This window comes from Pyrgilauda ruficollis, unplaced genomic scaffold (assembly GCF_017590135.1).
Source record: "Pyrgilauda ruficollis isolate IOZ18807 unplaced genomic scaffold, ASM1759013v1 scaffold115, whole genome shotgun sequence".
NCBI lineage: Eukaryota > Metazoa > Chordata > Aves > Passeriformes > Passeridae > Pyrgilauda > Pyrgilauda ruficollis.
The window spans coordinates 58,311-84,312 of record NW_024509766.1 but is presented as its reverse complement, the minus strand read 5'-3'; the positions used below and the strand labels follow the sequence as shown (position 1 = coordinate 84,312).

The 26,002-nt window shown below is 49.6% G+C and overlaps 1 protein-coding gene across 3 annotated transcripts; it reads left to right on the top strand.

Moving 5' to 3' along the window:
- Positions 1-7,204: 7,204 nt before the first annotated feature.
- Positions 7,205-23,869, top strand: LOC121361404 (tyrosine-protein kinase ZAP-70). Of its 3 annotated transcripts, none has more exons than XM_041482094.1 (12): positions 7,205-7,615; positions 10,852-11,012; positions 12,897-13,035; positions 15,283-15,361; positions 16,025-16,065; positions 17,761-17,809; positions 18,823-19,003; positions 19,723-19,929; positions 20,504-20,696; positions 21,393-21,533; positions 22,268-22,380; positions 22,807-23,869. In XM_041482094.1, exons 1-12 carry the CDS (start codon positions 7,214-7,216, stop codon positions 22,928-22,930), a joined length of 1,830 nt encoding a protein of 609 aa, XP_041338028.1. In that variant the 5' UTR covers positions 7,205-7,213; the 3' UTR covers positions 22,931-23,869. The 3 variants fall into 3 exon arrangements, with proteins under 3 accessions (XP_041338028.1, XP_041338010.1, XP_041338019.1); XM_041482076.1 differs by having other exon boundaries at positions 7,214-7,615; positions 15,283-15,347; positions 16,011-16,059; positions 18,829-19,003; XM_041482085.1 differs by having other exon boundaries at positions 7,214-7,615; positions 16,034-16,059; positions 18,829-19,003.
- The last annotated feature ends 2,133 nt before the right edge of the window (positions 23,870-26,002 follow it).

Here is a 26,002-nt window from a genome sequence, read left to right as displayed (position 1 = left end):
TAAAAATTGTATTAAACTTTAACAAACACTACAACAAAGAACTAAATAAGGAAAAATTACAGCACTGGGAGTCCCTGTGACTACCAGCCACGTGGCTCATACAAAATGGATGCTCTGCCTTTTATATCTTTAACCTCTCCTAAAGTTTTCTCAGTTAACTCTTTCTCTGCCATCCAGGTGGAGACGACTTTTTACACCTTGATTGGAGGTCAGCCGTTGTTATGCCACACCTCCTGTAACAACCAGCCTACTCTGAATATTCTGACTACCAAGGCTATTACAAGGGGGGAGGAGGGAAAGATTATGAGATGACATATGACAATAACATTATAAATACATCTATATAATATATATTAATATATAATACAATATAATATAAATATAATATAATATAATACAATATCACATTATTGTATTACATTACATTACATTATATTACATTACATATATCTATTACGATCTAATATCTGTCTATTAATATATTAATATCTAATATCTATCCATCTATATCTATACTATATCTATCTCTCAATTGTGAGAGCCAACTGTGACATTACTTATCTATAACAAATCCTCACCACAAGCACTGACTGCGGTGAGGAATTAATGTTGAGCAGATCTCAGTGTCCCAGGGCTGCCTGTGCAGCTCAGGTCCTGGCTGGGAAGTGACAGCAAACTCCACACTGGGTCAGTCCTGGCTGAACCACAGCATTTCTGAGGGTGGAGAAGGCTTTAAGGTCCTTTAATCCAATGGTAAACCCAGCACTGGGAAAGCCACTCCTAGCCCTGTCCCCAAGTGCCACTCCTCCCTAATCCCTCCAGGGATGGGCAGGGTTTAGAACCCTGCTCCCAAGTTCAGCCTGAGCCTTCCTGGCACAGCTTGGGGCTGTTTCCTCTTGTCCCATCACCTAGCCTGGGAGAAAGGACTGACCCCCAGCAGCTGCACCCTCCTGTCACGAGAAGGGAGGAGGGAGGAAGGAGGAGGGAGAAAGGAGAAGGTCCCCCCGAGCCTTCTTTTCTCTGAGACTCACAAGCACTTGAACAGAACCATCCCCTCACTTCTGGAGCTCCACTAACGCTGGGATGGGGTGGCATGAGGTGTCTGGAACGGATCTAGAAGTGGGTAGAAACACATGAGGTGTCTGGAAAAGGATTTAGAAGGGGGTAGAGGAACACTGAGCTCCCCAGGACCAGCTTTTCCCTGGTCCTGCCACTGCCAGGAGCCTTCCCCAGAGGGGGAGGAGGATATCAGGGAGGATTTCTTCATGGGAAAGGAGTCAAGCACTGCAATGGGCTGCCCTGGGAAGCAGTGAAACACCTTGAAGGTGTTCAAGAAACAACTGGACATGGCACTCAGTGCTGGGGTTTAGGTGTTGGGTCAAAGGTTGGACTAGACCTTGGAGGTCTTTTCCATCCTTGGTGATTTTTTCTGGAGCATTTCTGCATCAGGCAGCGCTGGGGCACTGAGGACTCAGCTTGTTCAAGGCCAGCAAGAGCAGACCAGGTCCTTGGTGGGAATCAGGGATGTTTTCCTGCAGATTTACTGTAAACTCACCCATTTCAGGCAGCTGTGAGTCAGTGAGCTCTCTGAGCAGGGGATGAGATCGTTATCTGCACACAGCCCGTGTTTGTGAGCACAAACACAGACAGGCTCTCACAAACTCCCACTCCCACACAGCTCAAGTGTTAATCAAGAGCTGAGCAGCTTTGGCTTTAATTAGCAGCCAGCAGGGAGGGCAGAACAGCAGCTCCAGCCAGGAATCTGAGTGCTCCTAAATGTTGGGAAGAGCTGCCATGGAGTGCATAAATAATTAAACATTAGTAATTAGAAGAATGCAGCCAGGTCAAGGCAAAGTGAAGTTTTTCAGGTTTTTTTCTTTGAACTAAGGAACATTGCATTGAATCAAAGTTATTGCAAGTTAAATCAAAATTATTGCAAGTTTTCTGTTTAAGATTAGAAAAATCTCATTTTTTAAAGATTAAAATATTAAAGATTAAAAAAACCCCACAACCCCAGGAATCCTCCAGGAATCAGCTCCTCAGATCCTCCTCTTGCACAGTCCCAGCCAGTCCTGGGATGAACGATCTGCAAAAGCAACTTGGACATTGCAGGTGTTTTCCAGCCTTTTTCTTATCTTCAACCATAGGTCAGAAACAAGAGAATGAAATGCAGGGAAGGGATGGGTACAGGCAGGAGGTCCCTGGTCGTGCCCATCACCTCTGCAGCAAACAGCACCAGAACAAAGTGCATTTATTCTGGCATTAAATGTGCATTAAATGTAGGTGGGTCCAGGCAAGGCACCACCAGAAGCAGCTTTGTGGCCATTTGGCATCAGGAGGGGACAAGGAGGCAGCAGAGGCTGGGGGAGATCAGGGCAGAGCTGGTGCCCCACACCCACCCTGTGCCTCCACTTGTGGTGCTGCTGCAGGATGGGCACTCCCAAAACTGGTCCATCCCTTGTCCATCAGGAATGACCTTGGAGCAATCCCAAACCCAGGCTGTCCTCTATCCATTGGGAATGACCTTGGAGCAATCCCAAACCCAGGCTGTCCTCTATCCATTGGGAATGACCTTGGAGCAATCCCAAACCCAGGCTGTCCTCTATCCATTGGGAATGACCTTGGAGCAATCCCAAACCCAGGCTGTCCCCCTGTCCATCAGGATTCCACTCTGGAGCAATCCCAAGCCTGGTCCATCCCTGTGCCCATCAGAACCCACACTGGAGCCTCTCCACAGGACACCCCAGCCCTGAAGGCAGCAGAAGGAGCCCCTGGAGCAGTTCAGAGCCCCCAGGCCCCATCCCAGACTGAATTTCTCTCTCAGCCATCCCCAGGCACATTTTCCTGGCACTTCCTTTGAGCTGCCCTCCCCAGTTAAACTCAATTTAGGGAATTGTTAAAACCACACCACACTGGCAACACAAACCACCCGCAAAGGACAGAAGCTCCCCAGATCCCCCTTTTTCCCTCTCCAGGCTGTTTCCCATCACAATTTCCACCCTTCAGCCCTTCCCCACCTGCTCCCCTCCAGACAGGTCCCTGCTCCCCCCCAGACTGTCCCAACCACCCTATTGTGGCTGTGCTATCAGGGATGATTTGTGGTGTGTGGGATTATTGCTGCCAGGACAAGGAGGCAGAAAACATGGTCCTAACAGGATGCTGAACCTTCCAGTGCTGCCTCCATTTTCACCAGTACAACCCCCAGTTTCACCAGTACAACCCCCTGCTCTCAGGAGCTGGTCTGGATTTGCACCAAGTGCTATTCTGGGAAATTATAAAATCAAACCAGTTCCTGTTGGTTCTTGTCTGATCTGAGTAAAAATGAGTGGCCAGCTATAAATAGATCTGATTGAGTGACATCTCCAGGGCTTCCTGCCTGCCTTTCCTGTGTCGTGGGGCACAGACCCGACTGATTTCACGTGGGAGGTGTTTTTTTATGGGTGCATCTTCACGTCATCACACCAACTTGCCAAGGTGCCATCACCAGAGGAGCCCTGGGCTTCCAGCCCTGCCTGGAGAAAAGGAGACTCGGGGTGACCTTATCACTCTCTACAGCTCCTGAAAGGTGTCTGTGCTCAGCTGGGGTTGGGCTCTTTCTCCCAGCAGCACTGACAGAACCAGAGCACACAGTCTCAAGCTGTGCCAAGGGAAATTCAGGTTGGGTATTAGGAAAAAGTTTTTCACAGAAAGGGTCATAAAGTTCTGGAATGGCTGCCCGGGGAGGTGGTGCAGTCACCATCCCTGGGTGTGTTTAACAAAGCCTGGATGTGGCACTGGGTGCCAGGGTTTAGTTGAGGTGTTGGGGCTGGGTCGGACTTGATGAGCTCGAAGGTCTCTTCCAACCCAGTGATTCTGGGATTCTGTGGTTCTGTACCCAACCTGTGGGACCACCCAAACCCAAGGGAATGCACAGCACCTGCAGCCCCAGGGACACAGATTAAGCTGGAAAAACAAGGTCCTGTTAATTGAAATGAATAATGGTGGAGGGTCCCTTGCACAGGTTCTTTCAGGTGTTGGTCCATGAAATTGGTTCTCGTTTTTGGCTGCATTTGGCAGCGTAGGAGAACAAAGTTGAAGGAGATTTGTGCAGGTCTGTTGAGGTTGTTCAGGGTTGCTCAGGTCCATGCAGAGGTGGTGCCAAGGAGCAGAGTTTGGAAGAGGAATTAGAGGAGACCCTGAGCTGGTCTGGGCAATAAAACCAGCCAGGACAAATATTTAAAACTAAGAGCTTTAGAGGGATTATAAATCCTCCTGTTCAAATCTGCTCTCAGGCTTCAGGGAGTGACTTTCCCTCCTGTCTTGGGACTGGGAAGGTTTCTCTCAGCAGAGTAATTTCCTGCCAGGGTTGATCTGCAGCAGCAAGGCTTGGGTGGCACTGCCTGACCCAACCTCTGAGCCCTGGGTCCCTCTCCTATATCTGTGAGGGTTTCTTCACTCCCAGCTCTGTGTTTGGAGAGGAAAAACAGCCTGTTTATTACAGAGCACCCTGTGTGGGCAGCTGGAAAATCTGTGAGGGCTCACATGTCATCAATAACTTCTGACCTCTCACTTTCACCTGGCTGAGCTACTGACACAGGTACTCCACTTGCTGTGATGTTCTGCTCCTGGACTTTCCAGGGAAGGGACTCAGCAGGTTTGGGTGCAGATGTCATGGTGTTTGTCCCAGTGCAAAGCAGCAGCTCACAAAGGAGGCCATCGACATCCCTCTGCCCACTCAGTATTTCCTGTTCCTCATGAACGTGACTCATGAACCTGATTACAGCTAAACCCAAGAGCTGCAGTCCTCACTGCTCATCTCCTCCCACCCATTTTCCTGGGAGTTGTCCTCTTGGGAGCAGGCTGAGGTTGGGCAGAGCTGGCAGCCAGCTGGTCTGGAGCTGAACCTGGGGAACCAGCTCTGGGAACCAGTCTGGACTTTGATGTCTGGAGGCATCACAGGATTAGGATGCTTTGCTTTGGTCCCAAGCACCAACTCCAGTTTGCGTTTGAGCCTCAGGGTGTTCCCATTCACCTCCACGTTCCAGATTGGCAGCTGTGCCAAGACCCTACTTTGCTCCGTTTGGTGAATTTGGTGACAGGACCTTCACAATTTGGGCTGATTTGAGCTGTGCCTGGGATGGTTTCTGCTGGTCCCTCACCCTGGCTGTGAACCACTGATGCTTCCTGTTGTGGTTTCCTGCCTCAGCTGAGACGCCTCCTCTCTGCTCTCCCTTCCTGTTCTCATCAGGGCCATTTCAGAGCTTCATGGGGACAACAAATAGGTCGAGGAGGCTCTGGTTGCCGTAAATCCAGCTCCTGGCGGGCCTTTGCTGCTGAGGGCTGAGCAGGGCACGGTGCACGGGGCAGAACAGCTCCTCCTGAGCCCTTCCAACACAGAAATCCAGCCAAGCCCTTCCCAGCTCCAGTGGTGCCAAGGGTTGGCAGGAGGTCCCTGTGCTGCTGGGAGGGATGAACCAGGCTGGCATGAGCCAGAGCAGGGCTGACCAGCAGGGCAGGGCTGACCACATGCCCAGGCACAGCTCTGGCCACTGCCTGGGAGCAGAGACCACAGCAGTGGGCTCAGCCCATGGTGAAGAAACTTCTCCCACCATGTCCAGAAGAGTCAAATTGGGAAGAATAAGGGCAAATACCCAGTGTGCTGACCCAAAATCTGGTGTTTCTTTGCTCCTTACAGGAGTGACATGTTTGCAGGAGGCGCAGGCAGAGAAAATCTCTCTGATCTTTTTGGGGTCATCGTCTGTGTAGGAGCAACCCCAAAGTTCAGGCTCCAGGGAACAAATGAGACCCTTTGGTCACGATAATGTTTCCACTGATTACAGCAAACTGGGCTCTGTCAACACCCTCTGGGTGGGATTTTAGGTGATTCAAGACAGAGATACAAGCCCTGTACAGAGACAAGCCCTAAAGCTCTTCAGCACCAGGGCTCTGCAGAGACTTGGTCAACGAAGGGCCCTCTCGGCCAAAGGAATCGGAGCATCAGGAACCGGCCATAGCCAGGTATTGTAGGGAAAAATTCCACAGATTGTTTAAAAAACAATTCAAGGAAGGTTTCTTCTTGTTTCTGCTGACTGATGGTTGATGTCTGCCCAGAAGCACTTGGGTTTCTCTCCTTTTGCACTGTGCTTGGTGCATTTGTTTATCTAAATGTTGTTTTAGAGGTTTCGTACCCACCTAGTGTTTTAATCTTAATACATTTAAGGTTTTGGCCTTCTAGATCTCCATGGCAAAGCTCATTTATTCAGAGAGGCCAAAGAATTTCCTTTTATTGTGAACAGGGCTGGAAAGAAAATGGTAGGAAGTCAAGGCTAAAAACGTCAGGATGGATTTAAGGAGCACATTTTTAATAGTGAAGGTAATCAAGGACTGGAGGAACTCACTGTAGGATTTGGGGCATTCTCTCTTGCTTGGGATCTTTAAATCAGGTTCAGGTGGTTTCTCTATTCCTTGGCATCTATAAAGCAAGATCAAATGGATTCTCTGTTGCTTGGGATCTTTAAGTCAAGATGAGGTGGATTTTTATTTGCACCTCCCAGCTCCAGTAAGGGCAGAATAGAGGGATGTGGGATGCTGTGAGTTTGAAACGACCCCACAGAGAGCCAGCAGGAGAACCTCTAGACAGGGAAGTCTGAACCCCAATTAAACCATTTTGCAAAATGATGCTCCAGGGACCAATTTTCCCTGCCAGGCAGGGCCCCAGCAGTGCATTGTCACGGTGGGTGTTGTTCAGAATGCTGTGACATTCCTGAAGCAGCATCTTGAAAAAGACACCATGGGGGCACAGGCATGTCTGTGCTCACGCTGGGTGATTCTAGCCCTTCTGGATCCAGGCCACGCAGAAGGAGAGATGGGGTTTCTGTGTGGGGTTCCAAGGAAAACCAGAAAACCTTTATTGAGCCTCTTCCCAAAGGGATCCAGGGACTAAGAGCCATTCAGGCAGGGAAAAGCAGGGGGTTATATAGGGATCTCGAGGGGTGGGACAGAGCACCAGGGCCAATGGGATGAGTGCACAGGGGTGGAGTGAGGGGGAACGCCCAGTGGGATACATTCAATCTGCATATAGCAGCAAGGCATGCTGGGAGAAGCCTTTTCCCTCACCCTAACAAGGGTGGTTATAACCCGGGGGGTTTTTCCTCCAGGGGAGTGCTGTCAACTTCTTCCCTGTTGGCCCACCAGCCTCCACAGCACGTGAGCCATCGCGGCGAGCGAAGGGGAGATGCCGGACGCCGCCGCCCACCTGCCCTTCTACTACGGCAGCATCGCGCGCGCGGAGGCCGAGGAGCACCTGAAGCTGGCGGGGATGGCGGACGGGCTGTTCCTGCTGCGGCAGTGCCTGCGCAGCCTGGGCGGCTACGTGCTGTCCATGGTGTGCGACCTGCAGTTCTACCACTACCCCATCGAGCGCCAGCTCAACGGCACCTACGCCATCCTGGGGGGCAAGGCGCACTGCGGCCCCGAGGAGCTCTGCGAGTTCTACTCCAAGGATGCCGACGGGCTCTGCTGCCCCCTGCGCAAGCCCTGCAATCGCCCCAGCGGGGTGGAGCCCCAGCCCGGCGTCTTTGACAGCATGAGGGACAACATGGTGCGGGAATACGTGCGGCAGACCTGGAAACTGGAGGTACTGGGGCTTTCCAGGGGTGGGGTGGTGTGGATCCCTGCTGTGACCACAGCCCTGAGCGGGCACAGCTGCAGCCACAGCACAGCTGGCACAGCTGCAGCCCTGCAAATCCCCTTTTTTCCTTCTGCTGCAGCTGCAGCAGCTCCTTTCCCTGGATCCACCCCCAGTGCCCCGTGAGGATGGTGGCAGGAGCAGGGAGTTCATCTCTGCTTTCTCCTCTCCATCCCCACGAGCTGGGAGTGCTCTTGGAGCAGCTGCTCTGCCCACTCTGTCACATCCCCTGTGGCTGCCTGGGCACTGCCAGCACTGCAGGTGATCAAACACCTCCACCAGCTCTTTATCTTGCCTTTCCCATGGAGGAGGATGGCTCCTTTGGGAGTTTGGGAAGAGCTTTCATGGCAGCAGTGATTGCCACGGGGACTGTAAATTAAAGCAGAGGCAGAGCCCTCCCAGACCTCTGTGCCCTGTGCCCTGTGCCAGCACTGGGGCAGCTCCTGTGGTGAAACCTGCACAGAAACACCCACCTGGTGCTCTGTTGAGTCTTAACTTCTTTTTGCCAGGGTTGGGATTAAATCACAGGATGGTATTTCTTGTTGGGACTCAGATGATTATTAGTTCTGATCTATGTTACAGTTTCACAAACCCTGAGTTCTACAGCACTTCACTCTAACAAACTAAAAATGGAGCCCCATCTCTCTCTCTACAAGGCCTTTTAAGGATAAACTCTCCAATTAAGAAATGACACCTAAATTATTTTCACTTTTAACCCAATAACCAACCACCCATGGCCCGCAATGTGGACTTTTTTATCCAATTACACAAAACCACCCAAACCCATGAAGAAGAAGGTGGAGAAGAAGGACCAGCCTCCACCCTAAAACCTCCATCTTATTTTATATATATTGCTAGATTCTAAAACCTCAAACTCTGTGTTTTCCACCCTGCGATTACACACTTCTATTCAAACTCCACAACCACAATCCCAGTTCTGTCATTCCATTTTGGAAGCCTTCTCCACAGCCTCAGGTCAGATGCAGTGTTCTCCTGGGGGTCAGTGCCTGGCAGCACAGAAAGTCTGAAACACTCAGCAGCCAGGGTTCCAGCAGGGTGGGAAGCTGTGATCCCTGTGGTGCTGCTGTGTCCCACTTGCAGCACAGCAGAGTAAGGTTCCTCTCCTTGGAGGGTGCTGGCATTGTGAGGGGTTTGAATTCTGCTCTTTCCCAGTTTCTTCTTCACACACTGGTCTGAACATCTTCCCAAGCCTTCAGACCCATCCTTGGAACAGCTGGAGCTCACTTTGCAGGCCTTCCCCCAAGCGTCCTCCTCTGCAGCCCATAGAATGCTCCCTGCCTTAGACCAGAGCTCTGATCCCAAAAGCCAACAACCCATCCCAAAAGTCAACCACCCATCCCAAACCCCAACAAACCCATCCCAAACCCCAACAAACCCATCCCAAACCCCAACAAACCCATCCCAGAACTAAACAAACCCATCCCAAACCCCAACAAACCCATCCCAGAACTAAACCAACTCATCCCAAAACCCAATGACTCATCCCAGAACTAAACAAACCCATCCCAACGCCCAACAAACCCATCCCAGATCTAAACAAACCCATCCCAAAACCCAACCACATAGCTCCAGAGGCTCATAAAGATAAGACCCCCACGCCATGGATGTGTCCCTGGCGCTGCTGGCAGCAGATTCTCCATCCCAATCCTGGGATTGGCTCATTTGGTCAGATCATGGTGCTAATAAAGCCAAGGTTTTGGGTTCCATCCCCATATGGGCCCATTTACTTAATAATTGGACTTGATGGTCCTTGTGGGTCCCTTCCAACTCAGAATATTCTGTGATTTCTGGGCATATCTCTCCATATGTGAGGTGCTTGTGCCTCCAAACATTGTGCTGAAGATGAAATGAAACCAGACTTAGACTTTTGCTCTGGTTTTTTCACTCTTTGGAGTGGAATTTTTGCCTCTCTGGAGTTTTTTTTTTTTTTTTTTTTTTCCAGTGAAGCTTTTACCCATGAGACCAAGGCAAGGGGCACTGGATCAGGTCTGTGTGTTATTTAAGCTTAAAAATAGCTACAAACAGGTTACTGCATTTTATTGCAAAGTGGAATATCTGCAATATATGCATAAATCAAAACTCTAAATGGTCCCACTGGCAGCCATTTCTTTCTGTCTGCTGCCACCTTGACTTCTCATACACTTCCAGGGGTCATTTTGTTGTTTCCTTGGCAGGGGCTGCCCAGGGAAGTTTGGAGTTCCCATCCCTGGAGGTGTCCAAGGAAGGCCTGGATGTGGCACTCAGTGCTCTGGGCTGAGGACAAACTGGATATGGGGCACAGCTTGGCCTCAATGATCTTGGAGATCTTTTCCAACCTAAATAATTCTGGGATTTTATATTTTCTTTTAAGTCCTCAGAGAAATATGGCTCAGGCAGTGTCCTTATGGAGCCTTTCTACAGAAGCTTTCTAAATTTGGCCTATTTACACCAAATGTGTTTGACAGAATGAGGTATTTTATAGGGTGAACGAGGTGTTCTGTAGGGTTTCTATAGCCGAATGAGGCGTTCTGTGCTATATGAGGTATTTTCTAGCAGAATTCTCTCCCAGAACCGGGGATTCTGTAGGGTTTCCCCCAGAGGAGATCGGTGGCCACCTGCAGATAGCACAAAGGACATCGCCACCTCCTGGCAAAGGGACAGTAACGGTTTAACACCGACGTGGGCCCGGGGAAAGGAACTCAGGGTCCCTCCCCCGTGGCTGCCAGACTGCACCGACCTTGCCAAGTCCTGGTGCCTGTGGGTGGTGGGCAGCCAGGAGGGCAGGGGCACCAGAAAGGTCGTGCTCTCAAGAAAAGTGGGACAGTCCCTCCCTGGTCCTGGTGCACCCCAGGACAGGCTACCTTTGGGCTACCAGGACACCAATCCAACTTGTCTCCAACCAGAAACAGGAGGCTGAATGACACCCCACAAGCCCAGCATTGAGATTCCCCACATAAATGTGGTGCCTTCTTTCTTCCCTCACCAAAGTCAAAGGGCTTAGCTTGGTTTAAAGGATTAGGTCAGTTGAGATAAGCCAGGAATTCTGCTCTGCAGCAGAAGAGAATTCAGCTGCTCTTGGGTCTCAGTCACTTTCCAAGTTTCCTGTGTCATGTGCCCCCAGTGAGCTGTGCTGAAGCCATCAGCAGAGCAGCAGGATGGCAGGTCTCTTTCCTGCTCTTTCCCAGGGGGATGCCCTGGAACAGGCCATCATCAGCCAGGCTCCCCAGGTGGAGAAGCTCGTGGCCACCACAGCCCATGAGAGGATGCCCTGGTACCACGGCAACATCAGCCGGGAGGAGGCGGAACGGAGGCTCTACTCGGGGGCACAGCCTGACGGGAAATTCCTGTGAGTATCCAAACCCTGCTCCATCCTGGCATCCCTGGATTTTTGACCATTTCCCACCCCACTGCCCTGCTGTTACTGGTTTCACGGGACAGAGGAAGTGTAGCTGAATTTTCTCAGAGTGGTTACAGATATTTCAAAGGTGGGCTGAGCCCCAAATCTGTTCTTCCTCACACGGGGCACCACTGTGTGGATTCTTTGGGGGTTTCCCTTCTGTTAATGTGGAGATTAAGTGTGTGAGAAAGTATTTTTTGTTCGGACTTAGATGTTTATTAGTTCTTATTTATATTATAATTTCATAAACTGAGTTTTGTAGTACTTAACAAGCTTAAAATGGAGCTGTAGCTATCTCTCTACAAGGCCTTTTAAGGATAAACTGTCCAATTAAGAAATGACACCTAAATTATTTTTACTTTTAACTTAATAACTAACTACTCATTACTTGTAATGTGGACTTTTTTATTTAATTACATAATACTACTCAAACTCATTAAGAAGAAGGCGAAGAAGAAGGATTAGCTTCTGCTTTAAACCTTCTATCTTGCTGTATATATATTACTATATTCTAAAACCTTCAACTCTAAGTTTCCCACCCTGTGATATCACACACTTCTGTTCAAACTCCACACCAAAATCCCAGTTCTATCATTCCATTTTGGAAGCCTTCACCACAGCCTCAGGTCAGATGCAGTGTTCTCCTGGGGGTCAGTGCCTGGCAGCACAGAAAGTCTGAAATTCTCAGCAGCCAGGGCTCCAACATCTGCCCGGCCATGAAGACTCAGTCTAGAGTTTTATTTGTTTCTCATATTTCAATATCTCTATAAAGTTTGGTTGCTGCTGCACAGGATGAGGGGGAAGATATTAAACACTGACAGGCTGGCAATGTAAGGCCCAGAAAACACAGGAGAAAGTTTTGCTCTGCATCTCTGCCCTGATGAGACAGCCTTAAAATAATTTAATTCCCTCCTGGATGAGTTAGGGAAAGAAAGAATTAGCTGGAGAACAGTTCATCAGGAGCTGGAGCGATAGGACAAGTGGGAATGGTTTGAAACTAAGAGTAGGTTTAGATGGGATATTGGGCAGGAATTGTTCCCTGGCAGGGTGGGCAGGCCCTGGCACAGGGTGCCCAGAGCAGCTGTGGCTGCCCCTGGATCCCTGGCAGCGCCCAAGGCCAGGCTGGACAGGGCTGGGAGCAGCCTGGGACAGTGGAAGGAACTGGCACTGGGTGACCTTTAAAGTCTTTTCAAACCAAAATGATTTTGAGATTCTCTGGTTCTATGAGAGGGGCAAAAAACTGGAGGTGAAGGGTCCCTCCTCAGCCTCTGAAGAGGGTGTTGGGAGGGTGACAATTCCAATGAACCCAGTTTAGGCTTTTGGTCAGATCTGCCTTAATCTTTGGAGTGGAGTTTTGGCCTCTGTGGGGGTTTTTGCCTTAATGGAGGGTTTTTTTTGCCTGAAGTAGCAGGTACTGGATCAGGTCTGTTATTTAAACTTAAAACCAGCTTCAGACAGCCTCTTGCATTTTATTTTGGACTGGAATATATATAATTTATATATAATATAGATAACTTTATATGCAATATGTAATAAATATATAATAAATACATAATGTATAATATAGAATATATAACATATAATATATAATATAATATATATTATATATTATATATTATACATGATTCATTATACATTATGTTGTATCATATATAATATATTGTATATTATATATTATGTATATATATATATATGTATATTTTATATATATAATTTTAAACAGGGATGCAGGCACACCTCTCCATGCACACATGCCCACTCACCACTGACAATCCTCAGAGTAAAACCAAGAGCTGCTTTCAATACTTTATTAATAATTTTCCTTCCTGCTAGGCTGAGAGAAAAGAAGGAGAACCGTGCCTACGCCCTGTCCCTGGTCTATGGCAAGACCGTGTATCACTACCGGGTGGATCACGATAAATCTGGGAAATATTCCATTCCTGAGGGCACCAAATTCGACACACTCTGGCAGGTACCAAGAAATTGAGGCACTTTTTCCTTGCTTTGAAGCTTCACCAAGTCCCTCAAAATCATCAGGATAAATAAACCCCTCTAATGCCATTTTTTTTAGTGTCAGAGAGTCAGGAATGATTTTATTCCTGGCCAGGGTTTTGTGCATGGCTGACAAAATTCTGGCCCTCCACAGACCCCAATCCAAAACGTTGTTACTTGATTGTAGATTTATATTTATATAAAATTATATAAAATATAAATATCTATTTTTATACATATATAGATAATATATTTATTCATACATTTATACAGTTATTACATAATTATATATTTATATAAAATTATATATTTTATATAAAATATATTTATAGAAAATTATTTTATTTATTATACTTATTTATACAGAAAAATAAATGAATGTTCATTGGTTCTAAACGACATCATAACACCATGGTTGTGTTTTGATCCCCACCACTTAATAATTAATAATCATCACTATTGATCCTCAGGGGTCCTTTCCAATTCAAAATATTCCATGATTCTGTGCTAATTTTCTTTCATTAATTAGTATTCTATCCTCTATTGATTATTAATTTCCCTTTTTCTGCTAATTAGACCACATTTTTAATCTTTTTAAAACTAAAAAATATTTTTTCTTTTTTTTCTATAGCAGGGATTCTCCAATGTTTAAACTGAATCTTTTTTAGTCTCTTCTTTTTCTTCTTGTTTCTCCAAAGTCTCCTTATGGTCCATAAATTCTGCATTCCAGGTGTCCAACCTCAATCCCTCTTCCTCTCCCAGGCTTTATTCATTGGGGTATAGCAGAGTTAGTTTATCAAAACTTAAAATTCCAGCAATTTTCCCCAGCTGTGCTCCTGCAAAAGTAGCTCATGACAACCTTGTTCTGTGCTGGCTGAGAGTAATTGAAGAATAACACAATATTTATAATTAATACATATATTTGTTGGGATTAATTAATTAAAACCAGTCATAATTAACTAAAATTATGCAGGGAGTGGATGCCAGAGCTTCCTCCTGGCTAGGGCTGTCTGAGGGACAACAACCCCATTTTTGCTGAATTTTCTGAAATCCCAGGGCTGTTTTCACTCGGAATTTTATTGAAAACAAAGATTTTGGGGCATTTTTATGGCAGCAGAGCCGTGCCAGGCTCCCGATTGCAGCTGAAATCTGAGCCAGCCAGGAGGAGAAGGGAAAGCCTGGTGTCCCTGGGCAGGGCTGGGCTGGCTGTCCCCAGGCTGAGTGATGTCCCCTCTGTGCTGGATCCAGTGGTGCTGCCACCCAAAGCTGCCTGGGATCCACAGAACAAACCCTGCAGCTCCTCTGGGAAAAAGGATCTGCTTTCTCTCAGGATTTATCCCACACAGCAGGGCCCAAACCCCTTCCTGGCTGCCACAACAATCCCACTGCACTGAACATGCCCTGCTCAGACTGCAGATTTTGTCTTTCCTTGGGCCTTATCGCACAATATTTATAATTAATACATATATTTGTTGGGATTAATTAATTAAAACCAGTCATTTAAGAGTTAAACCATTAACTAAAATTATGCAGGGAGTGGATGCCAGAGCTTCCTCCTGGCTAGGGCTGTCTGAGGGACAACAACCCCATTTTTGCTGAATTTTCTGAAATCCCAGGGCTGTTTTCACTCGGAATTTTATTGAAAACAAAGATTTTGGGGCATTTTTATGGCAGCAGAGCCGTGCCAGGCTCCCGGTTGCAGCTGAAATCTGAGCCAGCCAGGAGGAGAAGGGAAAGCCTGGTGTCCCTGGGCAGGGCTGGGCTGGCTGTCCCCAGGCTGAGTGATGTCCCCTCTGTGCTGGATCCAGTGTTGCTGCCACCCAAAACTGCCTGGGATCCACAGAACAAACCCTGCAGCTCCTCTGGGAAAAAGGATCTGCTTTCTCTCAGGATTTATCCCACACAGCAGGGCCCAAACCCCTTCCTGGCTGCCACAACAATCCCACTGCACTGAACATGCCCTGCTCAGACTGCAGATTTTGTCTTTCTTTGGGCCTTATCGAATTCCCCAAGTTCTTCCCAGCTCTGGCAGATATCCAGGGATGCAATCATACCCTGGGACATCCCTAAGTGCACACAAAGAAGACAGAAACAGTCTGGTCCCTGACTGCCATAAATCTGAGTGGATAAGATATAATATATATTATATTATAATATCTATTATATTATATTACAATTTTTTTTTTCTCCTCACAATAATCTCTTTTTCCTCCCATCCCTTTCCCAGTTGGTGGAGTACTTAAAACTCAAACCAGATGGGCTGATTTTCTACCTGAGGGAAGCCTGCCCCAACCCCAACATGCCAGGTGAGCTGACACCTCTCAGTGCCACTCCTGGCCTTGGTTTGACACCAACTGGTGCCAGGTGGAGCAGTGCCAGCCCAAATTTCCCTTCCTGTGCCCAGCCGTGGTGGGGGCAGTGACCCTCTGGCAAATGGGGCCAGTGTCCCGTGGTGTTGTCACTTGCCAGGTCGACCTGAGGTGGCCCAAAGTGGGGGGAGTCAGTGGCCAAATGGATTTGGTGCCCAACGGATGGATTTGGAGCGTGACCTGCTTTTTGGGCAGCAGGAAAATTCACGTCCTGCAAGGCTGGGCCCTGCTGGCTCTCTGAACACTCAAAACCAGGGGCCACTTTGGGTCCACGTGTCACAAATGTCACTTGAGACCCGGGCCTGTCCTGGGGCACAGCTCAGCCAGTCTCTGCCCCTGGACCCATGGGGTGCTCCAGTGCTGGCACTTTCCCTGAGAAAATTTGGGAATAACACCAGATCCAGACACATTTCCACAACTTTTTAAGCTAAAGCTGGGGAAATTTTCCTTTGGGGGTTGGAGGGGATGGGATCAGACCCACAGGGTCCTTCAAGGACAGATGCTCTTGCCCTGCTTGGAGCAAACTGCTGATAACAAACTGCTGATAACAAATTCCTGACAACAAATTCCTAATAACAAATCCTCTCTCTTGTTTTGCAGCCTCTGCAGCACCAGCTCCACCCACCCACCCCTCCGTGAGTGTAAGTTTGGGGGAGGCTTTGTTTCATTGGGAACTCAGTGGTTTTGATATTGCTCCATTTCAAGCTTGGCTGATCAAACCCTGCTCTTCAAACCCTGCTTTTGTCTAAAAGCTCGGGAACTGCACTGGACTTTATTAAGCCCAGCTGGGATGTTGTTCTCTTTCCAGCTTGGAAGGGGGTGGGGAATAGCTGGGCACAGCCCTTGGTAGAGCTGAGAAGGGTTTCCATTCATCCAGAGCTCCTTGCAACATGTGGGCCTGTCCTTGGGGAGCCCTCCATCCCTACCCTGCTGGCCAGGCAGCAGCGAGGAAGCCGTGCTGGGATTCTGGGAATGCTCAGCCCTGCTGCTCCCACTGGCCCCCAGCCAGGGCTTTGTGCTCACCCTGCCCAGGGGAATGTCCCTGCTCAGCCCCTGAGTGCTGGGCTGGGCTGAAAGCAGAGGATTTGGGGATCCCAGGGGGGGCTGAGTGAGGCCTGGGGGCTCACCCATCACCCCAGCGGGCTTTCAGAACCCACAGCGGCCTCCAGGGTGCTGGGCACTGCCCAGGCTCTTCAGCTGTTGGAGAGTGCCCAAAGGAGGGACACGGAGCTGGGGAAGGCTCTGAGGAGCGGCTGAGGGCACTTGGCTCGTTCAGCTGGAGCACAGGAGACTGAGGGGAGGCTCCTCGGGGGCTGCAGCTCCTCCCCAGGGGAGGCAGAGGGGCAGGGGCTGAGCTCTGCTCTGGGACAGGGACAGGAGGCCAGGAAGGGCTGGAGCTGTGCCAGGGCTTGGCATGGAGCTCAGGGAAAGGTTCTTGCCCCCGAGGGTGCTGGCACTGCCCAGGCTGCCCAGGGAATGGTCCCGGCCCCAAGGCTGCCAGAGCTGCAGGAGCGTTTGGACAGCGCTGCCAGGGGTGCTCAGGGTGGGCTTGTTGGGGTGGCTGGGCAGGGACAGGGGCTGGGCTGAGCATCCTGAGGGTCTCTCCCAGCTCAGGATCTTGTGAGGCTGAGTGATCCCTCTGTGCTGGATGCAGTGGTGCTGCCATCAAAAACTGCCTGGGATCCACAGAACCAACCCTGCAGCTCCTCTGGGAAAAAGGATCTGCTTTCTCTCAGGATTTATCCCACACAGCAGGGCCCAAACCCCTTCCTGGCTGGCACAACAATCTCACTGCACTGAACATGTCCTGCACAGATTGGAGATTTTGTCTTCCTTGGGCCTTATCAAATTCCCCAAGTTCTTCCCAGCTCTGGCAGCTACAGTTCCTCCCAAGCTCTTCTTCCAGCTCAGGGATTCTGTGGCTCTGGCATTCCAAGCTGTGCCACGCTGTGGCTCTGCTCTGGGGACAGTGGCTGCACAGTGTCCCTGTGTGCTCACAAGGCCACTTTTCCTGTGCTGGCTGTGACCTGAGCTGCCTCCCCTTCCTGGCTCACTGCAAACTGAGTCCTGGCTGGGATGGGGACAGCAGAGGGGACAGAGAGCCCTCACCTTGCACAGTCCTGGAGAGGGTGCTGTGCTCAGGGTCCCTGGCCCCCATCCCTGCTGGAAGTGGACTGGAACAGGAATCTTGCCTCCAGACCACTCCAGTGTCAGCCCACCTCAGAGGGATCACCAGCTGGGGCTGTGTTGGAGTGCAGTTTTCCCTGTCCCTTTCCCCTCCATTTGCAACTGAATCAATTTCTCCTTTATCCACTTTCTCCTCATTTCTTTTCCAGAGAAACCTGGGCCCTCTCAATGCAGATGGATACACCCCAGACCCTGTTGGTGAGCACCTACAGAGCCCTCTCCTCCTCACAGGGGACAGGACTGGGATATTCCAGGAGCCCACGGGTTCCCTGGAGCCCTGCTACAAAGTCCCTTTCTTACAAAAGCACCCAGGAGCACCCCAGACATTTTGGGGCCCTGCACCCACACTGTGCTCCCAGGAAATCAAGCCCTACCCCATGCCTTGCCTTACCCAGGAAGTAAAGCCCTGTTCTATCCCCATTTTTCACTAAAATTTACATTTTTCACTAAAATTTACATTTTTCGGTGGATTCAGCTGAATTTCAGTGGGGTAAAGCCCTGCCAAGGCTGGCAGGGCAGTTGTGTGGAGTGGGAATGCTCAGACCCCTCTCCTCATCCTACCTCTTTCAGCAACCAGGACTGTATCAATGAAGGATGACCCCCAGCCAGAGGAATAATGTGCAATGACTCCAAGATTCAAAAGGCTGAACAATTGCTTTGTTCAAAGCAATTGAACAAATTAAACTATACTATATTATAGTATATATTAAGCTGTACTATATTATATTACACTCTATACTATACTAATACTGTACTAAACTATACTACTAAAGAAAAATCCATGGCCCTCACCAGACAGTGACAACACAGCTTTGACCTAATTGGTCAATCAATCCAAACAACCATCACCAGAGTCCAATTAACAAATTACTTTGGGTAAACAATCTCCATAACACATTCCACATGTGCCAAACAACAGGAGCAGCAAATAGAGATAAGAATTGTTTTCTCTTATCTCTCTGAGCTTTCTCACCGTGTTCCCTGGGAGAAATCCTGGGAAGGTTTTGCCTGCTGCTCTTTGTGAAGAGAGCTGTGGCCACAGGACTGGGAGGGGCCTCGGGTTGTGAAAGGAAGGGAGATGCCCAGGAGGGATCAGAAATGCTGGATTTTAAAGTGAATTGGCCAAAAAGAGCAGAGAAACCCTTCCCAATCCATGAGGGACAGTGGGATGGGGAAGGGCAGGTTTATAACCTAGTGCTCCTCTTGGGAAGGGGCAGGAAAATCCCGCCTGCTGCCCATGGATACCAGCGTCTATGAGAGCCCCTACAGCGACCCCGAGGAGCTGAAGGACAAGAAGCTGTTCCTGAAGAGGGATCACCTGATGATTGATGAGGTGGAGCTGGGTGCAGGAAACTTTGGCTGTGTCAAGAAGGGAGTTTACAAAATGAGGAAGTGAGTGAGGGTGCTGGGGAAGGGGGAGGAGAGGGACCTGGCTGGGCTTGAGGTGTCCCCAGCTGTCCTGTTGGTTACTAGATGGGCCCCAAAGTGGCAATGGAGGGGATTAGAGGTGATCTGGGAGGTCAGGAGTGATGGATGTGATGGTTGAGGTACCACCCCTGGAAGTGTTCAGAAGATGAGCAGGTTTTGTGGTGGGGTTTAGTGGGGATGGTGGTGTTCAGTCAGGGGTTGGACTTGATGGTCTTGCAGGTCTTTTCCAACCCCAACAATCCCAGGATATTATGGCATGAAGCTGTAATTCCATGGCTTCCCATGGATTTTCACTGACAGCTGCATTGCCCTGGGTGTGTAATTCTATATTCCCAGGCACACAGCTGCCACTTCCAAAGGGACTTGCTGGGCTCAGAGGAACAACTCCACATTCCTGAGGTCACCTCTGTCCTTGTCAGGCCAAAGCAGTGACACTGAGGAGTTGTGCCACCCTTGGCTCTGTTGCTGGTTGTCTGTGATGGTCTTTACCTACTTGTGCCTCAGTTTCCTCCTGGAAAAATGGCACTGATGACCCAGATCTCAGTGTGGGAGGGGAGGTGCCTCCAGATCAGGGATGGCAACTTCAGGCTGCACCCACAAGGGTGAGGTGACCTTTCCTCTCCTTTCTGGGACATTCTGGGATGGCTGTGCTCAGCCCATCCCACGGCTGTTCCCCCGTGCAGGAAGCAGATCGACGTGGCCATCAAGGTGCTGAAGAGCAACAACGAGAAGACAGTGAAGGATGAGATGATGAAGGAAGCACAGATCATGCACCAGCTGGACAACCCCTACATTGTGAGAATGATTGGGGTGTGCGAGGCCGAGTCGCTGATGCTCGTGATGGAGATGGCTTCTGGAGGGCCCCTCAACAGGTTCTTGGCTTCCAAGAAGTGAGTGTTGGATAAAACGTGGCTGATTTTCTGTGTGTCTTCTCAAAATCTACTTCAAAAGCCCACCCTTGTGTCACCATTGGTCAGAGATGACACGTAGTCAGATCAGAAGGCAAAGTGGCAAAAAAGCCTTGTTTAGTTCATCCTCTCTTTTATAGCTTAGTTTGCTACAGGTGGACCTGATTGGTCATTTAATCAATACATTTCATATGATTGCTTACAAATAGGTGTCTTGGTAATTAGCCAATCTTATGAGAAAAACATTGTTAGAAAAACACCACCTGCAGGTTGTTTTTAATATTTGGCTATCGTTTATCTCCAGTTCCCTAAATCTTCCCAGACCAATTCTGGGAAAACTTATCTAGCTTTGTCTCTCTCTGACCAGGCTGTCACATCCACATCCTTGTAGGTGCAGGAAAGCTGAAAAGAGCAGAAAGAAATCTTTCATGTGAGGCTCCAGGGGCTGATGCTTCTGGAGCAGAGATCTCCATGCTCATTCTGCCTTGCAGCTGGAAAAGTCAGAGGGGACCACAGCAGGCCCTTTATGACTGAGACCTCCTTTCACCCTCCCCAGGGATGAGATTACAACGAGCAACATCGTGGAGCTGATGCACCAGGTGTCCATGGGCATGAAGTACCTGGAGGAGAAGAACTTTGTCCACAGGGACCTGGCAGCCAGGAATGTCCTGCTGGTCAACCAGCACTATGCCAAGATCAGTGACTTTGGGCTGTCCAAGGCTCTGGGAGCTGATGACAGCTACTACAAGGTGGGTGTGAGCACAGCAAAGGGTCTGGAGCAGGAGCCCTTCTGGCTGGGAGAATGAGACCCCCAGAGACTTGAGGATCTGGGCTGTTCATGGACCCCTGTGAAGAACACCAGGCTCTGCCTCACTGCTGTGACATCAAAGGGGCTTTGCAGAGCTCTGGTGACAAGGAGGATGCAGAGGCAGCCAGGGGGATGCAGGTCAGGGGGATGAGAGGAGCCAGAGAGAAGAAGTGATGAAGAGTGAGCCAGGGCTGATCTTCCCAGCAGTGCTCAACTAAAGGAGAGACCCCACCTGGAATTCTGTGTCCAGCTCTGGGGTCCCCAGCACAAGATGAGGACCTCTTGGAATGAGTCCAGACAAGGCCACTAAATTGGTCACAGGGCTGGAGCCCCTCTGCTCTGGAGCCAGGCTGGCAGAGGGCACTGGATGGGCTTTAAGGTCCCTCCGACCCAAACCATTCCATGATTCCATGGTTTAACTGAGTCCTGGGGGCGGGTGGCAGGAGGAGGGTGGCACCGTGGGCATTCAGCACCTGCACAACAGGACAGCAGGGCCTGGACTGGGCTTAGGAGCTCCCATTTCAGGTGATTTTTTTTCAGCAATGTGAGATTTGACACAAACACCCAGCAGAACTGAGGTGCAGCTCCCATCACTCCATGTCTCAGGCTGCAAATGTCCCTCCTTGCTCTGCTGCAGGCCAGGACAGCAGGGAAGTGGCCCTTGAAGTGGTACGCCCCTGAGTGCATCCTCTTCCACAAGTTCTCCAGCAAGAGCGATGTCTGGAGCTACGGTGTGACCATGTGGGAGGCCTTCAGCTTCGGGCAGAAACCCTACAAGGTGAGGCAGGGCCCTACAAGGTGAGGCAGAGCTGGGTCTGTCACCCGTGGGTGTCACAGCCCCGCTCCACTTTGGGAAAGGCACAAATGAGGGTGGATCCTGCAGCTTTGTGTTCATTTTAAGAGAGAAGAAATAGAAAACAAATGGAATTAATTTGGGTTTGAGTCAAAGCAGAGTTTTTTGATCCTTCTCTTTGATTTTTCTGCTCACTTGAGAGATAAAAAAATCACTTCTCATCCACTGCTGGGCCTGTGCTTGGGTGGGGTGAGCGGGATGGGTGGGGTGGGGTCTGGAGGGTGGATGGGGTGGGGTGGGCAAGCTCACTGGGATGGAATTGGTAGGACAGGAGGGATGGGGTGAGTAGGGTGGGTGAGATGGGATCTGCAGGTGGGTGGGATGGAATTGACAGGATGGACAGGGTGGGATCTGCAGAATGGATGGGATGGGATGGGATCTGCAGGCTGGGCAAGAATGAGATCTGCAGGATGTCTGGGATGGGGTCTGTGGGATGGGTTCTGCAGGGTAGCTGGGATGGGGCCTGTGGGATGGGGTCTGTAGGGTGGCCAGGCCACAGCGTGGGACACCAGTTCTGGCTGCTGAGGTGGGAACAGTCACTGCCAGGTGTGGGGGATATGGGACCAAAGCTCCACCCCAAGCCCAGCTCTAACCCATCTCCTCTAGCCCTGCTGCCAGCTCGGAACACATTAATCCCCTTCCTCTTGCTCCCATGCCAGAAAATGAAGGGCCCCGAGGTGACCAGCTTCATAGAGCAGGGCAAGCGCATGGACTGTCCCCAGGAGTGCCCAGCAGAGATGTACTCCCTGATGCAGCAGTGCTGGACATACAGGTGAGCATTTCACCACGGTGTCAGCTCCACCAGAGTCACCAAATCTCAGAATGGGATTGGAAATTTGGGTTGGAGAGGATCTTAAAGCCCATCCAGTCCAACCCCCTGCCATGGGCAGGGACACCTTTACCACACTGTTTGCATGCTGAGAGCAAAAAGCAAATGGTGTCTCCTGCCTTTGTGATGATTCCCCAGCCCAAGATTATTTTTTTATAATCAGACCCCCCCATCTGCCTGTGCCAATCCTGGAAGATCCCCAAGCCTTGGTGTCTTTGACCCTCTCTGTCCCTGAAAATTCTCAGCTGCCTCCTGAGCCCTGGCACAGCAGGCTGCTGCTCTCCCCCAGGGTCTCTGTGTGTCCTCTCAGTACATCAGGCCAGCTTTGTCCTCTCTGATGACTTTATTTTCTCCTCTCTGCCCTTGCAGATGGGAAGAACGTCCAGGATTTGTGGCTGTGGAAAACACCATCCGCTCCTACTACTACAGCATTGCTGCCAAGCCTGCAAATGGGCCAGACGCAGGGGACAGGCCTAAAGCAGCTCTTCCTTGAGACTCCTTCTCTGCTCCTCCACCTGCCCTGAATGGACCTGGAAAGGCTCTTTGTGAAGTTTTGCTTTAATCTCTCAAACTCTCCTCAGCACTGAGGATGAGGAGGACGTTGGTGTCCCCACGGACAGGGACACCTGGCTGTGCCCCCCAGCTCCTCCAGCCTGACCCAGCCCAGGAGCACAGACTGTCAGAGTCCTTCCCACCCAGTTCCAAAGCTGTCCCAACACCCCAGAGCTTTGCACCTCCCAGTCTCACTGAGGATGAACTGTGTTGGCTCCAGAAAATCTGGATTTTTCCAGATGCCTTAACAAACAATGCTTTCCCAGGAAGCCACCAAGTGCACGTTGGGGTTTGCACAGGGTGGGACACAGCACAGGGAGCCACCTGTGGTGGCCTTTTCCCTTTGAATTAGGGCAAGAAGCATCTGGTTTGCAGCTGGGATGGGGAGGAGCAGTGGGACAGAGCTGATCCCAGTGGTTTGTACCCCTGCAACCCTGGCCAGCACAGAGCAGGTGTCATCCAGCCCTCCAAGGTGGCTCCCAAACAATTCCAGGACCAATCCCTCAGCTCCTGGATCCCACCTGGCCCCTCTGTGCTGATAAAGTGTTGTTTTCAAGCTTAAAAACTGGTCACCCTATAAATAAACTATTCCATGTTCTGAACATTCCATGGCTCGGATCACTGAACTTTGAGAAATGCTGGCAATGCTTCAGGCTTGTTACGAAAAACCCCCAAACCCATTGGGATAACAGAACCCTCCAATGCTGCATTTTTAGTGTTAGAAAATTGCTTTATTCTCAGCTCTGGGTGTGGATGGGGCTGACAAAATCCCAGCCTCCACACAGCCCCCGATCCAAAACCTCCTCACCTTTTTATACATTTTTAGCAAACAAAGCAGTGAATGTTCATTGCAGCATATCAAGGTTAGCTCAACAAACTTTACAGTTTTAGTTGTTTTTCCAGCCTGTGTTCCCACAAAATGAGTTTTGCTATATGCTAAGAATAATTTAAGAATAACACATTGTCTATAATTAATATATTCGTTATGATTAACAACTAAAGCTTATTTTAATAATTTTATCATTTCCAACAGGCTGACAAGAAAATAAATGTGATTTCTCTCTGTTAAGCCAGGATGTCCCTCCTTGATGCTCCCCTTGCCCAATCTGGCAAACTTTGGGCTGGTTTTGCTGCACAGCTGGAAGGTTTTTGGCATGTTTTCTTGCAAAAAAAAAAAATTGCTTAGCTGGGTCTGCAGTGGATCCCAGCTGCCCCCAGTGCAGGGGATCGGCCGAGGTGGGGGCTGTGCTGCAGAGGACAGAGAGATCTGAAGGCTGGGACAGCGGAGTTGCAAAAAAAAAAAAAAAAAATGCTTAGCTAGGTCTGCAGTGGATCCCAGTTGCCCCCAGTGCAGGGGATCGGCCGAGGTGGGGGCTGTGCTGCAGAGGACAGAGAGATCTGAAGGCTGGGACAGCGGAGGAAGGAGGAGGTGGGAGCCCTGCGAGGCAGAGAACACGAATTTATCTCTCACCATCTCCTGGTAGTTAAAGCCACAGAGCAGCTCCCCCCCAGAACCTTGTCCTGGGGAAAACAAACAGCCTCAGGCCAAGGCTTAGCCAAAAGCCTCTGTGAGAGTGGGATTTGGGCTGAAAACAAAGTTCTGGGGAGCATTTAGATAATTAACCTTATCAACATCTGAATTAACCTCTATCCCAGCAGTCACTGAGCCAGGTTTGGTGACATACAAGTCCTACATTTCCTTGCTTAGACAGAAGCCTCCAGATCCACCAACTCTTCACATGGTATTTTCTCTTTCAACCCCATCAACTTGTCCAGAATGTTGAACTCTGGGTATATTATCCCTCAGGAAAACAGGTATCCAGGAGAACCTGCCTTGTTCCTCTTTGTTCAGTCACTTAGTGCAGAGACAGGAAAAAATTCTCCTCTCTGTCCTGTTTTCCTCCCAGAGAAAGCAGCTCTTTAGCTGGAAAAGAGAAGGCTCAATGTGTTTACTACTTGAAAGCCACTGCCAAAACATTTTGTTTAGACTTTGTTTTCAAAACAAATCCATTTTCTGGTTTGAAATGGTTTCTTGCAATAAATTTTCAGTTCACTGGACACTGCTTTTTTTTTTATTTATTTTTTTTTTATTATTTTTTAAACAGGAAAGGAAAGCACCAGAGAAGTATTCCCAGAGAAACTTCTGCTTTAGCTGGAGACAGCTTTGAGTTTATCCACACCCTAACAGACAGGACATAAATCCCTTGGGATTATTCCAGAGAAACAAGGGAAAGGGTTTATCCTGCCTGGGCTGGGGATGGTTTGGGTTGGAAGCTGTCTGTTCCAAGAGCATTGGAAAATACCAGGAGTTGCTGGAAGGGAAAAAAGGAGTGAGACAAGGAGGACCTGAAATCACAGGGCTCCTGTGAATCTTTGTGATTCCTGCTTTTGGGATGTGCAGGGTCTGACAGTCACCCCTGGTGAGAATTTCCTTGGAATTGAGGCCCTGATCATCTCCACTCTGCCATTCCAGAGGGACTCAGCCCCCTCAGTGGGAATATCTCCAGGTCTCCAGGCTCTGCAACCTCTCTCTCCCATCCACAGCAGGGATTTATCCAGCCCTGCCTCTCTCCCTGCTCCCTGCTGCAGGTGGAACACCCTGCTGGACCTGCAGCCCCTTCCCTCTCTGATCCCAGGGGTCTGGGCTTGGAGAAGAGCTGTGTCACTGATAAAGGCAGCAGCTGGAGAGCACAGACTCAGAGCTGGTGCTCTTCCAGAAACTTCCCCTATTTTTTCCTTTTCCTTTTCCTTTTCCTTCCCTTTTTCCTCCCCTCCCCTCCCCTCCCCTCATCCATCTAGCTATTTTACCCAAATCTTTGGAATTTTCCACTCTCTGTGTTGTGAAGGAAGGGATGAACTTCCCCTCCTGAGCACCCACAGCAGTAACGTGACAGTGCTGGCACCCATCTGATCATCACTGTGACACCTCATCACATCCCCCAGCCTGATCTAGCTCATCCCAACCCATCTTATCACCAGCACACCTATCTTATCACCAGCACACCTATCTTAT

Bases quoted from the DNA above. Each gene is read 5' to 3' on its own strand.
- LOC121361404 (XM_041482094.1), top strand. From the start codon at position 7,214: ATGCCGGACGCCGCCGCCCACCTGCCCTTCTACTACGGCAGCATCGCG. The intron at 16,066-17,760 runs GTAAGTTTGGGG...TTTCTTTTCCAG, and splicing joins CCACCCACCCCTCCGTGAGT to AGAAACCTGGGCCCTCTCAA. The intron at 19,004-19,722 runs GTGAGTGAGGGT...TCCCCCGTGCAG, and splicing joins GGAGTTTACAAAATGAGGAA to GAAGCAGATCGACGTGGCCA.